Source organism: Rhipicephalus microplus, chromosome 1 (genome assembly GCF_043290135.1).
Source record: "Rhipicephalus microplus isolate Deutch F79 chromosome 1, USDA_Rmic, whole genome shotgun sequence".
NCBI lineage: Eukaryota > Metazoa > Arthropoda > Arachnida > Ixodida > Ixodidae > Rhipicephalus > Rhipicephalus microplus.
In genome coordinates this window covers 80,733,894-80,749,670 of record NC_134700.1, presented here as the reverse complement: position 1 = coordinate 80,749,670, position 15,777 = coordinate 80,733,894, and the positions used below count along the sequence as shown (strand labels likewise).

The 15,777-nt window shown below is 45.0% G+C and overlaps 2 protein-coding genes across 3 annotated transcripts in view; one reads left to right on the top strand and one right to left on the bottom strand.

The window, feature by feature from the left end:
* The window catches only part of LOC142782390 (uncharacterized), a 252,259-nt gene that overhangs the window by 185,842 nt on the left and 50,640 nt on the right, over positions 1-15,777 (bottom strand). The gene's annotated exons all lie outside the window — the stretch shown is intronic.
* Positions 1-15,777, top strand: part of LOC119178639 (uncharacterized) — a 109,585-nt gene that overhangs the window by 48,206 nt on the left and 45,602 nt on the right. For both annotated transcript variants that reach the window (XM_075882243.1, XM_037429855.2), the window contains exons 7-10: positions 3,549-3,665; positions 6,237-6,323; positions 9,233-9,541; positions 10,548-10,775. In XM_075882243.1, coding sequence (XP_075738358.1) covers positions 3,549-3,665; positions 6,237-6,323; positions 9,233-9,541; positions 10,548-10,775 — 741 coding nt within the window. The remainder of the gene's footprint in view (positions 1-3,548; positions 3,666-6,236; positions 6,324-9,232; positions 9,542-10,547; positions 10,776-15,777) is intronic.

Genomic DNA, 15,777 nt, shown 5'->3' with positions numbered 1-15,777 from the left:
GTCTCAACGTTGACTTTATGAGCCGAACAGTTGTCAACAAGAAGCAGCACTTTGCGGCCACAGCGTTCGAACTTCTTGTCAAGCTTCCCCGGCCACTACCCGAAGGATTCCCCCGTCATCCAGGCCTTTTTTGTTGGCTGCATAGTCTGATGGGAGGGACCGGTAGTTCTTGAAGCAATGAGGACTTCTTGATTTGCCTATCACAAACAGAGGTAACTCCTCGGTCTCGGTCATGTTCGCAGCATCCATCACAGTTATCCCTTCTTTACTTTTCTTCCCTCCCGTGCACTTGTCGCCTTTATACGTGATAGTTTTGGCGGGCAGCAATTTGAAAAATATGGCAGTTTCATCCGCATTAAATATGTCCTGCGGAGAATACTTCTTCATGTAGCCTTGAAGCACTTCGCAGCGCCAACCTTCACACGTTTCCATGTTGACGGCGTTCATTTCACCCGACACAGCATGAAAAACGAGGTCGCAGCGCTCGCGAAAACGATGCAGCCACCCATCTGAAGCAGCGAAGTCATCGTAGTCTAGCTGCAGGGCGAAGTCCGCTGCCTTTGCCAGTATGACTGGGCCACTCTGGTATGTCCTGCGAACGCATTTTTTTTATCCAAATGAGAAGTGCTTTCTAGAGGTCAGGATACTTTGCGGGCCGCAAGCTCCTTTTTGCACGCAACTTCTGCCTCTAAGTCGTCTTCAATAGTCCTCCTATTTTTTATATAAGTAGGTAGCGCCGTTTTTTTTTATTCCATGCTTTTTCGCAACATCTTGCTTTGGCAAGAGTCCGGCGTCCACTTCTCGCAGGATATCAGCTTTCTCCAGAAGTGTTTTGGTACGGTATTTGCCGCGGGCACAAGCCATCAAGTCGGAGCAGCAGAAAACGCGACAGACGGGAAGTTACTACCGGCGCTACCGCAACAAACATTGGTCGAGGCCTAACACCAACATAAGGAATCGCGACAGTCGGAAGCTACTCCCAGCACCAACAACCGAGGTACGACGCACGCCTGAGGCAGCGACTGCAGAAAATGCTGGGCAAAGCGACGATGCACCCATGTACTGGTCATGCCATCTGTCGTCTAACAGCGACAGCTACGCGGGATTTGCAAAGGCTCCGAAAAAATCTTGGAGGTTACATAGGACGGAGAGCAGGCAGTCGCCGAGAGAGAGAGATTGTGGGGGGAGGGGGTGAAGAGTAAGTGGCGCTATTTTCTGCACTCTGGCCTTCGTGCCAGTTTCTCCGTTTTTCTCTCCGCTCCCTGTCAACGCCGCCTCGTAACTCGGCAGCCGCCCTATCGAGTGAGTAGCCAAGCCGCTGGCGCGTAGTTTGCCGCTAGCGCGTAGTTTGCCGCTGGCGCGTAGCCAAGCCGCTGGCGCGTAGTTTGAAATATCCGCGGCGGAACCTACTCGCATTTGAATTAACGGGCTTTTTTTATTTATAGGCTTGTATGGAGCTTGGACGGACCATAAATTACCCTTCGAATTATCTATAAATTCGAATTATTGAAGTTCGAATTAACAAGCTTTCACTGTAAAAGACAACAATTGCTGCCCGGAGCATGCCTCTTATAAAGGGGTTTAACTAACAATACAATTCGTTGCTGTTGCATGGATTGCTTAGCCATTGCAGTAATATGGTGATTTCTTGCTGTTTATAGCTAAGCAAGTTTCTGTGTAAAGCCGAAGCTATGAGTGCAATAGCAACAAATTGCAATGTTATCATAGTCAGGCTGTGAGCTAAATCTTTGGGATGGAATCTTGCGTAATTCTAAAAGAAGGTAGTGTAAAAAAATAAGGCCCTTTCAGGGAAAGCAAGCAGCTCTTTTGGCTTGATATCCTTGCGATGAGAAGCTCGGTCTCTACGCAGCTCGTAAAACCGTGTACGAGCCACTTGCTGATGGCTGCTGAGTGAGTCCACGCCAGCGATGGTGACCACGCCCTTACAAGCGAAGTGAAAAGTTAGTGCTCCGGTGACACCTCGAGCACCAATTACGCGTCGAGAGGTGCTCATATAATATACTTCTACCAGGGTACATCGTTGGCGCACGTGCAAAGCAGTGCTTGGCAAAACATTCGCGCTGGTGCCGCACCTAGGTACAGTTGCAGTGTGCTTTGGACTAGTGTATTTTTTGAAGGCTTAAACTTCAGCATACTTTGGTAGGTGTTAGAGAACATTTAGGTGCTTGGTAAACTGTGTGGTGATTTACTTTCCATACCGGCTGTCTGTTTATCTTAAAGAAGTAAACACACGTGGCGGCCTGTGCGAGAAACACTGGCATCGCCTTTGAATATGTGCAGTGTTTATTGTGACGTGAAGTATGCATTGAAAGGCATTAACAAGATTGGTTCACCTTTACGTGTGGTGCGTGATCAACGATGCGTCTTGTTTGCTAAAACATTGGCACCCGTTGCGGGTCAGTGGCAGTAACTGGTTGTCGACGGAACTTCGCAATTGGACATTTTATTCAAGACAAAAAATGCATTTGATGCGATCACCTGCGGAGAGGTACATAGAGTTACCGCTGCTTGCGGAAAAAAAGAGTGCATGATCTCCGGGCTGAAAAATACGTCTATGCATGAGCTATTAGCATGCTTTAGCATTGCCGAAGCTGCATATATGCTGTGCCACAGCGAGTAAGCAAACCAAATAAATGTACAGCTTGTATTATCGGAGACCTTATACGGTGTAATGGAAACCCGATAAATATATAGCTTGTATTTCGGAGACCTTATACAGTGTAACAAAAACAGAGGAGATTCTTTTTTCTCGGATGCTTGGTACCTTTACGGCTCGGTCTTTATGAAGTGACAATGAACATTACAAGTTGTCATCAGGTTTAAAAGAGCAGTGTAAGTATGCAAACACGTAGGCATAAGATGCAGTGTGGTAACTGTGCAAGAGAACACCTATATAAATAAGTTGAAGGCTTTAAAACTATGCAGTCTTTCAGTTGGTTAGGAGAAATGTGGTAGGGGAGAACTTTGCTATAATTTTCTTGGGGACTTGTTAACCTCAGCCTCACGAACCTCAAGATATGTTTTTTTTTCCCCTTTTTTCTACTCATCTCCAATCAGAATTTTTTGCACTGATTGAGAATATCATCCGTGACCTCACATGCAGCAGCTCAGAACAATACTGCCACCAATCATGTCCATCATTTAAAACTGCAGTGCAGAAGTCATGACCAAAATTGAGTACGTTCATATCCATCCCATGAAAATACTTCTCAAAGTGCCAGTCACCACTAACATGCAGAACCTTTGTTTTCAAAGAGGAAAAAAAAAATTTTATGGCTGCCGTCATTGACGAGCAAATCACCACATGTTAACCTTAACAAAATCATACATTATAGGCAGTGACCCTTTCCTTTGAAAGCTGCAACTTTTGAAAATAGCAATTAGCAGATATTTCTATCTTAGGAATGTCCAAGCATTAAGAAGCTGCATACTTTCATTTTGAATAACGTGGCAACAAGCTGAAACCTCATGTGCCAAATGCACAAGCATGGCAAAACTGTGGTCCTGTCTGTGTGCCACTGGTACAGCCATGCCCTGCGGTGGTGTTGGTGCCAAGGGCCAGCCAATAGTTCCAAAGGACGAGCTGCTCGATGCCATGGACGACTACGAGTTGGCTCAGAAGGACACCAGCAACATGGCCTCCGGTGAGGCAATACCCTCCTCCCTCTGTCAAACAGTGGAGCCTCCGAGCTCAACCACTTAGTTGGCCTAAAGCTTTTCTTTATCTAAATTTATTTTAACAAAACAATACAGTAACGTCACAGTATTAAAAAAAATATTAACTTTATAATCCTTACACTAAAGGTCAGTTAGTTTTTATGCTGTGACGCTTTCATTCATTCTCCCCTACTTTTTCACCAATCCTCCATCTGGCATTTACCCATCTTTGCACCGAAATGTTCACGTGGCCCTTGCTGTAGACGATTTTCCGCTGCGGCGCACGGGCGCTACCATGTTTGATTACATGACTGATCCGGCCTTCTTCCAGCCAGTTGCCCCAGCCAACGCATTGGGCCACGAAGCGGCCGTAGTCGTAAGTGCCAGTAGCAGGGGTTAGAAGTCCACATGGCAGCACTCATGTAGACGCAACCACCCACTTTGATCCGAACTTGCACTTGCTATTCACCCACTGTCTTCACAGCAATAAATAAACACCGAAATCAGCTATTGCTTCAAGTCATCTTGTAGCGAGAGAGGAAGATGGGACGGCGGCCAACGTGGTCGTGTCGTTCTCTCGCCACTTTATTCCACGCCTGAAGCGGAGCCGCGTGGCTTTCCACGTCCGACACACCGAGTGCCTAGCTTGTTCTAATCCTCGCACCGCTCGAGCTAGCATCAGCTGCACGAGAGGCGCGGCGCGGTGATCAAGAAATGATGATGGTGATGATGGCACCACAATCTCATGCTGGGGCCACACCATCAGGTATGGTCTGCCTTTATTGCTGAAATTAGTGGTGTTTATTTAGCCATGCCTGCTAAGCATTATCTGCGACAATTTGAGAATGAATCTTGGCAAAGTACCTATGAATATATTGCTGTAAAACCTTAAGGACATAAATAGAAAGCAAATAAATGCATTGGTTGCGAAATTACGGGCCGCACAGCACAGAACGATGATGTGGTAAGTTTGAGGCGGAAGAAAACTGCATCTACAGGTGCTGCCATGCTGACTTTTTTGACAATGCCGTCTGCTCACTTTTACTCTCGTGTGCGGATGACGTGGTAGAGAGACCCCCACGGTGCGATGGTGCCGTCTAGTTTGGACTAACAAAACGGCCGCAGAAAATCGTCTATTCCTAAAACCGAGGTTTTTATGGCAACTGGTGCACTTCCTGCATCGTGTAAAACATTCTTCACGTAAGATATTTCACCAGGGCCACATGCAGCGGTCAGGTCTATAGTACAGTACAGTGCCACGCTTGAGTGCTCTGCAGGGGTTGTTCATAAAGTTACCATATCCCACTTGGTATGTTCAGTCTGCTCTGCTTTGCTTTGTAGGGACGGGATATAGTAGAACCTCATTGAAACATTCCCATTTTAAGATTTTATTTTTCTCTTTCTCTGCCTTTTGTATGTGTTTTTCATGCCTGTTGCTTTCTCTTTCTATTTCTTGCTCTTCCAGTCTGTTCCCTCCCTTTCCCTCTTTCCTTGGTTCCCCCTTGCTCTATTATTCATGGCTGCTTCTGTCTGCTTCCTTACCTGTCTTTCTACCTTCCTCTCATTCCGTCTTTTCTTTTCTGGTCTTGCTCCTTTGTTTTTTTTTTATTTATTTTCGTGTCTATTTTTTCTTTGTATCTTTTTTGTGTCATTTATTTATCTTTCTTTTTGTGGCTTTCTTTCTCACCCTGTCTTTCTATCACTTTTTTTTTCTCTTTATGTGCTCCTTTTCGCCCAGTGCAGTCTATGTTAAATGCGTGAACATGCTATTCTCGGTACTAGGGCTTCCCAAGTCGTGTGGTTTTTTTTGGATCTTTGGACAGCAGAGTTTTTACGGCTGACCTAAGCTACGGTGTAAAAACACATGTGATTTGGGCACATGAGCAAAAGGGGCTGTAAAGATCTGCGTGCAGCTATAAATTTTCGGGGTTACCTTTTATCTGTTAAGCCCATCTTCTTCGTTGTGTAATATTTAGTTAGAAGACAGAGGGTAGCTGTCTATGCAAATAGACTGTGCTGATGTTTCCGCTTAGATTTCTTTTGTCCAGTACGCCGACTTGGTGCAGTTCTTCACTCTGTCATGCTTACCCAACATTTAGTGCATTCTATTTTCATCTGCCCCTCATGGTACTCCTGTCACACCTTTTTCTTTGTCGTTTGACTTTCCTTCTTACAATCGCGGCATTTCTCGTCATGTGATAAGAAACGCTCATGCCACTCAATTCTGCACCCCTTAATTTACAAATCATGCTTGATGTTAATATAACTGTGCCTTGATTCAGCTTGAAAAGCAATACGATTCCCATCAATAGAAATCGTAACCACTTTTCTTTCAAACCTTTTTCGTCCATACCGAGTTGTACATTGTTATCACATGAAAAGAATGGGGACTTGAAAACCATTTTTTGTGGTTCTCTAGCTCTGCGCTTTCGACTGTGCAAAAAAGGTGGTGTGCGCTGCTTGAAATATATGTGGCAGCACCTCATCTTGGGGGTGTGCGCTATGCTTTTACCAATTAGCCCCCTGCCCATACTTGTTTTTCCTCACTTTCACTTCAGGCCTGGAGGACAACCACCATGCTGCAATGCTTTCGGACGATGACGCAGACATGCCACGTGACAGTGTCAAGAGCAACGTGTTTGCCGGTATGCCCACCAAAGCTCATCAATTGCACAGACAGTCATCAGAAGCGGGGGTTCACATGTTTTTGCAAAGCGAGCCATTTTTACTGTTTTTTGGAGGATTTTTTGTTTATGCTGCACAAGAAATAATCGCAGCAAATATTCAGCTGCTGAGTTTTTGAAGACGTACTGTAAGGAAAACTATCAATCCATGAAGAAACCAGACCAACAACTGTTCATTGTTTCAACTTCTTTTATTGCAGTGCTCACTTGCCCACGTTTATTGCTTCATTATTTTTCACACATACAGTGGAAACATGTGGCAGCTTGTAATAACAAACAAACAACCCCATTCGTGCTTCTTGCTAATTGGCCCCTTGTGAGCTGTGGGGCAGGCTCAAACAGAGCTGACAGCACTTGCAGTTCTGCGTGAAATAGTGATTAGACTTGACGGTTTCAAGAAACTGGTAATCTAATTCATAAGTGGCTGTCACCAGTTTCTTTTGTACTGAAAATTGGAATTGTTCAGACATGGCCTATAGCATTTGGTGACAAAATGGCATCAGTTTTACATTATTTTCTTTGTGGCCGTCATCAGCGTTGAGCGAGAAGTATGATTGATTGATATGTGGGGTTTAACGTCCCAAAACCACCATATGATTATGAGAGACGCCGTAGTGGAGGGCTCCGGAAATTTCTACCACCTGGGTACCTTTAACGGGCACCCAATTTGAGCACACAGGCCTACAACATTTCTGCCTCCATTGGAAATGCAGCCGCTGCAGCCGGGATTTGAACCCGCGACCTGCGGGTCAGCAGCAGAGTACCTTAGCCACTAGACCACCGCGGTGTGGCGACCGAAGAGCATATCTGTGAAACTACCTACATTGAGCAAGAAAGTGGTATCTTGTGCATTAGTACAATTGTATTCTAAATAGTTAAGGAACAAGTGATGACCATTACTCATCGTGAACCAAAGAATGACTACCTACCCTATTAGTAGTGATTGTCATATGTTTGAAGCAGTGAAAAAGAGTGGTTGTAAAAAACAAATCGACCTTCGTACGCTTTACTGCAAGTTCTCTGTATTAAGACATGGCTACCCAGTTCTTCATTTGCTGCACGGAAAAATCCAGCTGATTCGGACGCCCAGAGAGCGAAGCCCAGTCTCGTATGCTTAAGTTATCGTATGCCATCAAGTAGAACATTGGTTGTAACTTTTTACTGATATCGTTATCACTGACTTTATGTTTTTTTTTTTACTTATTGGGTGTTTACGGGAAAAGGCTGCTGAAAGTAAATTGCACGGCTAATATAGCCTGCAGGATCGATTTCTTGGAATGTGCATATGTCATGTACCAAATCTGAACTGCAAATATAGCTTAGAAGCTAATTTAAATTTATGTATGATTGAGTACTGTGCACCACTCCTTTTGCCATCGAATCGCCTAAGGTCATCCGAAAGGGACACCTAGTTCCGTGGTTACAGGCATTTGAAAGGTTCCCCTTTGGGGCGGCAGTAGTTCATTGTAGTGCATCCCCCTCCCATTTGAGTCAACGTATAAGGAAGACTTTGCACCCCCCTGCCTTCCTCCTCCCCATGTGCGCCCATGTCTGGCATCACCACTGCAGCTGAGCTCTGACCTGGTAACGATCACAGCATAGTACTTGCCACTGGCTTTCTTCCATGCTTGTGCCAGCAGACTCTAATTCCGCAGCTGCTCGTGAGTCCATGCTTGCGGTGAACATGTAGGAGGTATAACAGCCTCAAGAAAGTCATTGCAGTGATGATAAATGCAACAGTGATGATGGCATCACGAAACAGTACATGCAGTAGGTGAAAGAACTCGAGCAGACAAGTTGAGATATCCCCAATTGAAGAAAGCATCATGTAAGAATTTACTGCATATTTAAATTGACTGGTAGTGCAGTGAAAATTTGTTGTGTTAGCTACAATTCATTAATGCTTAGCCAAAATTCTATTTCATTGTGCAGCTTCAAAAAATCTCTGACACGTATAAATGATGTACAAAGTTGTATGGCTGCCACAAAAAATATACGCATATATATATAGTACGTTTATTTGTACTTGAATAGGGAGGTGTTGCTCCGGAGAAATGTGGAGCACCTGTGGTTTCTGTGTGGCCCTATCTCTGAATATTAAGAAATGCACACTTCAAAGAATCCTAATTTTTAAATTAATTATGCTATACATTCATATCATAATTACTACAATGCAGTTAAAATAGTACAATTAATGTCCCTATATCTTCCTTGGCTTCATTATCCGTTGATTTTTTTTAAGATTGTATCTGGCAAAAGCATGAGCCATTACGATCTCCTTATTTCGTTCACATGGAAAAAGTGGCACAGCCATTTGTACAAACTTGTTTGAAAAATCGAGATGTTCACTGGCCATAGTATCTCCCCTTTGATGGGGGACAGTAGTGGCATGCAGGAAGAAGTGTTCAAGAAAATTGTTTTGGGCTGTTGTCCCAGGACAGCGCAAGACATAATAGGGTTAGATTACCTTAAAGCTAAACTTAATTGACAGAATACTGTGTGGCTCGGTAAAATTATATGAATAAGTAGACTCTTCATCCATGTTTAGTTTTTATTTTTATGTTTTGTTTAAATTAAAAAAACTGGACACTAAATGCTGTGTTTGGCTTTTCGGGTGTCAGTTTTAATATTAAGAAATAAAGGCTAAACATGGCTGGAGAATCTGTTTATTCGTGTTAAGCAAATTCTACAGCACAATTGGAAAGCCCTCGTGTTTGATTAGTGGTGCGCAGTGTGCTGTCATCCTTTATTGGCTGACAAGAGCGATAGCCCCCGTAGCACTGCATGGAATTAGTGAGGCACGACAGTTCATATTCCCGGGAGTTTCCCTCTCGGGCCACGTGTGATGCAGTGCCGCACTTTGTGACCAGGCACGACCCAGTTGGAGAAGACCGAGCCCCCCTGCTCCCCCGGCGGGCTTCTCAATGTGTCCAGTGCACACCACCACCATCACCACCACCACCATCATCATCATCAGGGGGGTGGAGAGGGTGGCGACGGCGTCACGTCGTCCGGCCTGGGCAACATCAAGATGCCCGACGACGCTGTGTTCGGTTTTTCGGGGGGCATCTTCAAGGACGGGGCAGCCGAGGCGGCCGGCAATGGCACCGAGCGCCACCACCAGCACTGTGTCGTCTCCACGGTGGCAGGAACGACCACGTCTACAACCAGTGCACCCGGTCAGTGTAGATGGCTTGCATCGGTGGTTTTGTGAACATAACAATAGCCCAAAGCGCCTCAGAAAAATTTCAGTCACATGTCTCATTGACCATGTCAGAAAAAAAAAAGCTTCTTCAGTTTTGGTGTGCAGGAAGTCTTTTTGCTGGATTTTCCAAGTCGAAAAAAAGTACATCATGTGCCACTTGTTAGGCTTGCAATTTTTTTTTTACCTTACCGCAAAGTTAACTTGTTTAACTCAGATCTGCACTGAAAAAACAATTTTGAAAGCGTGTCTGCTTGCGTCTATTCTAATGTGTTCCTGCTGTTTACCATGAACAGTTTTGAAATAAAAAATATTACAAAGATATGAACCCTTTAGATGTACATCATCCACATAGAGTCAAGATTAGAAGTAGTAGTCTGTGTACCGTCTTTGCTGTGCCAGTAAGCAGCAAATTTTTTGCAAAAGCTCAATGTACATCTGGGATGTTATTCTCCGTCAATCATTTAAAAGATTACGTGTAACTTGGCATGTCCTAGTGCCCTGTTTCTTTTAATTATTATTATTATGAAAAGGCTTCCCCGTTGTCAGCTGCAGTGCAGGCTTGAGAATAGTAGCTCTCCTAAATATCTCTAAATTGTGCAATGCACAACAAGGGTTCAAAAAGCGTTTCATAATGCCAGTCACAAGTGTTATGCAGTCACAACTGCCTAACGCTGCCATTTTAAAACATGTGGCTTTATTATGGTAGTCACAAGAGATCTGGCCAAGAAACAACCAGATAGTGTGTCCTACTTTATTGGGCCGTATCTACTGGTTCGAGCTCATGAAACAAAACGATAGCCTGTTTAGAAAGAGTGGTGCATCCGAGACTGATGTTGATCTAGTCTCCAGTTTCGCTGATGTTTGCTTGTATATACGTGCGTTTTGTAGTGTAAAATCACCTACGTTTATTAATAGCGTGCACAACAGTTTTTTCTGGCACCGGTCAGTGCTTGGTAACGAATCTCTTGTGTTTTGACCAGTATGTGAGGAGGCCAAGCTGTCGGCCGAAGAAGAGGTGTACCGGCTGCACTCCGGGGACCTGTCGTGCTTCACTGCCAGCATTGGTGGGGGCAACGAGGGAGCACCAGCCACCGGGGAGCAGCTGGGAGACCTGTTTGGTTACGGCTCCGACTTCGCTAAGGGCCTTCAGGCCGAAGGTCGGGACAGCCCTGTGTTGCTCAGCATCAAGGATGATGAGCTCAGTGAGGGTGAGCACACCTTATGAGCCCTCTTTTGTCTGCCAGCAACAGTTCTTAAAAGATTGTCGATGTAGAAACATGAAGTCAAGGTAAAGAGCAAAGTACAGGGTAGACCACTTATAGTGCAGAACCAGTTACAATGCGGTCTTTTTTGACTTCCTTTCACCCTTCGATAGAACCCCATGTATACGTATACTGCTTATTGTGCAGTCCCCCAGGATGAGAGACCGGTTATAATGCGATTGCCGAAAGATCTTTGTGACAATTGCAGTAGCAAGTGCGCCGCAGGGGAGCGAGCAATAAGGTCGTTACGGAGAAAGAGGGAACGTGGAGTGAGCGAAGGGTGGAGAGCAAAAAAAAAAAAGAGCGCAGCACACTGCGCTCGCCCGAATAAGCCTTTGCACCAGAGCGTTGCTAGCATTGCTCCGGTCGCACGCAGCTTGACATGGCATGTGCGATCCCGTTTTTATCAACTGCGCTTAACAGTTTCCTGTCGAGAAAAACACCGTCGTTATCGGGCTTGCTACAGATATCGTATTTGCTACCTCAACTATAAACTTAAAACCTTTTACAGCTTTAGCATGCGAGCCTTTGCTGCCAGTGCGTTGTTACATAAGCTTGGCAGGTTTTCATCGTTGTTGATTTCCCGGCTTCGAATGCGAACTTCGTATCAGGCACACTGTTCATGGTTCAGTGCTTAAGTGCGGTCTTTTCCAAGCCGGATCTTCGTGTCTAAGACAAACTTCCTGCGACAACATACCGAACAGCAGGTTAGGCCTAATCAGTGTTGGTCGCGTTTCGTTAGTAGTCGCGTGCAGTCTTAAGTTGTGGTTTGCTACGTATTCAATGAAACTCTCTGCGGTGGCCGTACTTTTTACGGAAAGGGACATATTGTTAATGGAAACAAGGGTGGCATGTGTACAGGAAACCAGTGCTGGAGTTTCCACGACTACTCTGGTGTTGAGAGCGCGCACTTTTCCGCTGCTTCCGCAGGTGAGAGTGGCGGCTGGTAGAGGCGGTGTGTGCGTGCATCGCCCTAACAAAACCAAAGGGCACTGGCGGTACTGCTGCGTATTCAAGTGTAACAATATATAAATAGAAGGGGGATGTATAATGTAAAGGGAGGGCGTGGCTAAGGTACTCGGCTGCTGACCCGCAGGTCGCGGGTTCGGATCCCGGCTGCGGCGGCTGCATTTTTGATGGAGGCGGAAATGTTGTAGGCCTGTGTACTCAGATTTGGGTGCACGTTAAAAAACCCCAGGTGGTCGAAATTTCCCGAGCCCTACACTACGGTGTCTCTCATAATCATATGGTGGTTTTGGGACGTTAAACCCCAATTATCAATCAGTAAAGGGAGGACAAAGAAAGAGGAGGCGGCATTGCATCCAAGCGAAAAAACGAGGAAAATTCTGCTCTCGCTCTCCTGTCTAGTGCTGTCGGGCTCGTTTCTAAACCGAATGGCACATGTCTGCTACCGTATTTACTCGCGTAATCCTCACACTCGCATAATTCTCGCACCCCCCACATCACCCAAGAAAAATACGATTTTTTTTTCCTCGAGTAATTATCGCATCCCTAAAAACTGCAGCAATAGTATCGTCTGCTCCTTCCAGCCACTGATAATGATAATAGGTGGCTGTTCCCTTTGAATCGGGTGAGTTCCCTTTGAAACGGGCCACTGTATGGATGGATGGATATGGCTGTACCCTTTAGATCGGGCGGTGGCTAGTGCAACCAAGCCATAATACTTAATGAACCTAATGAACTGATAATGAACCTAATGAACTGATAATGATAGTGCGCGCCATCTGGTGCCATCTCTTAAGCATCAAGCGTACTGTTGCACGGAGATTCAATACAATCCAAGCCAAGCTGAAGTGGCCAGTGCGCGTTGTGGCGTGATTTGTATGTTGTGTCGGTAATCTTGGCATGTTATGGGGTGATACTGAAGCTACACGGCTGCTTCAAGTTTCAAGTAATAGATCATGCACTAAACAACAGCAACAGGCCCGCTGGTATGCCCTTCGGAGCCTACGAGTTTTGTGTTCGCTACTGGTGACGGCAGCTGAAAGCCACCAAGACCTTTGGGCCTGCCGTGTGCCTAAAACTGGGATTGATGGTAAACTTTATTTCTTTGGAAGGAAACTGCGGACGATTCTGTTAAATAGCCATCAGCCCAATACTGACATCCTACGCTTATCTTTTGAGGGCTTCTGTTGAGCGACGAACACTATCGCTACGCGCCGTAACGCCCAAAAGCTTTGCGTATGGTATTCTAATTCTCGACTATTTGCTTCCACTTTTTGTGTCTCAAATAAATCTTGCCTTGTGTTGAACCTCTGCTTCTATTGTTGAGGTAAGTTCTAATTAGTACTTCTTAAAGCTTGCTTTAAGTTGCTGGTGTGAGCATCTCGATTTAGGGCCACTTCGTTTTCTTTTTCGCTCTCCTCGTTTACGTGGAAAGCTTTCCCCGCGTAATTCTTGCACCCCACAACTTTGCGTCGGTTTTCCGGCAAAAATGTGCGAGGATTATGCAAGTAAATACGGTATATTTATTCGGTAGTGAAGACGGCCACCAGTGAATACCAGGGCCACAGGCTTCGTAACAGTCGAGTTTAAATGGCGTTTTGCCAGAAATAAAACGAGCGTATTAAGCAACATGCGGCATATGTAAACTTTCTTTTTTTCTGGCCTGCTGAGCGTTGAGTCGTGCACTTCAGGATTAACAAATTTTCCTTGCGTCCTTCCATCTAACCACCACCACCAAACTCAATGTGATGCCACTGCCTGAAGTAAATGATACGTTATGCAGGTAGTCTTTTTTTTTTTTGTAAACAGTTGCGTGTAAAAGAAAGCTGCCTTGTCCACAAGACTTGTGCAGGGCCACGTTCACCTATGCCTCTAAACTGTTATAAAAGATACTCTCGCAATGAACACTCGATGTCGAGATGCCTCTGTTTAACTTAATTTGTGCAAAAGTGCAAAATTTGGCTCTTGTTACGAACAAAGCGGCGGGCTACTCGAAGCTTAGCTTTCTGGAGTCAGCCGATGCAGTAAGCGTTTTTTTCACTGGCTGCTGTGGCTAAGTGACATCGGAATTCATGCCTTGCTAGCGAAATATCAAGTGTCTTCGATTTTTACTCAATGTTTAGTTCGCCTAACACACAGTTTCAGTTTTTCCGCTTGCCTGTGTCAGCCTAAAATGAAGCTGTCTGTTCAACATCGAAAATCGCTAAGCTTTCATGTGCCAAACAATATATAATTTGGGGTATGCTGTAGTGGGCGTATCAAGATTGTGGCCACTTGGGGTTCTCTAATGTGCACATATATATCTTTGTTCACGGGTGTTCTTCTTACTTTTTATATTTCACCCCTATCGAATTGCAGCCGCCGCAGTTGCTGATCTATCCCGCGCCCTCAAGAATAGCAGCGCGACACCATACGTGCTATATGCTGCCACAGTGGTTTGCTTGATCAACGTCTTCGTGCATACATACCGCAGACAGGGTGTACAATGCCAGAAAAAAAAAAAAAAATTGACGTAGCTACCGCTTACTCTGGTTTGTTTTTGTTGTTTGTTTTGTTGTACTGCAGATGTTGGCAGCGTGGTATTGTTGCATCACGGACTTTTCAATGAATGCATGTCAGCCAGCACTAGCATTAGCCGAAAACCCAGCACGCAACCAGCAAATGTGGACGAGGGAGCGGCCATCACCACACAGCACTGTCCCTTCGATACTATATGCATAGACGCAATCCACTTTGCAGGGCTTTTCTCTATTTTTTAGTGCCTTTTATGTGAGAGTAGCTTTCAGAAAAAGGTATTTTTCTAAACCACAGTGCAGTATTGTGGGCACAATGGCTTTTCGGGCTGTTTGTTCCAAAATGAAGCACGGCAGCTGTGCACGCGCGTGCTCTCAGAGTGGCCAGTCGTCTGGGCGCGAGCAGCTTAGTTGTGTCGCGACTCTCCGCCAGATGCCCTCTTTCGGCTTGCCATCTATCCAGCGCTGTTCGAACGTAGCGGTCGCATGGTGGTTCGAGATTCGATTGCAGCCTTCTCAAATTGAGTGCATGCCCGTGAAATCAAACAATTGGTGTCTTTCAGAGCGTGAAATTTCAGATGTGATTCGACATTCTGCTTAATGCGCGTCTGAGAAGCAGTTGTGGAATTTTCGCTTTAGTTCTTTCTCTTGTTACCCCTCCCCCTCTTTTTCTTATTTTCGTTTCGATGGCAACACCTGTGTTCAGATGTTTAATTGTTTTTAAAATTCGGAAATTTAAAAGATTGTAAGCACCACGCATTGCATTTTTCAATTCTCGGACACGGGAGGCTGCTTTAACACGTTTTTCACATTTGCGGCCCTTGAAAAAGTTGAGTGAGTGAGAAAGACTTTATTTACCTTGAAGAAGATTGTTTTGGTTATAGTGTGGTACCGCTTATATAGTAGTGCGGATATTTGCGACTCCTGCGACTTACGTTCTAAGTGGTCTATACTGTAGCTATTTGGACAAGTTGTTAGATCTTCATCATAAAACAATGCACGCAAGTGAACACAGAAAAAGGAGAGAACCAGGGACTCGAGTCTGATGGCTCAGTGCTCATGTCGTCGGTTCAGTCCTTCTTTTGTGTTCATGTGTGTGCGCTGTATTATGGCTAAGTTGAAAAGCTTTACTCACATTGCTCAGTTTGAAGAAGTTGCTAAGAAACTATTTTGGCTGCTTAGAAAATTATTGGTGTGGCCTATTGAATTGGCCTTTTCATGTATATGTAATTTGGCCTTTCTTCAGCACGCTGGATCGACAGTTTTTGATGAAACCACATACAAAAAAACCTCGGTAGTGTGAACTTTTCCAGGTGGCGTGAAATATTCGTATTATCAAAACATAGACATAATATTTAGAAGCCCAATTTCGTTGTGGCTGAATGAATTTTGAAGTGTTTTGCAGATCAGTTGTTGTGTTGCAGCTGCAAAGCAACATGAAGTCGTGAACCAGCTCAACCACCCCATTA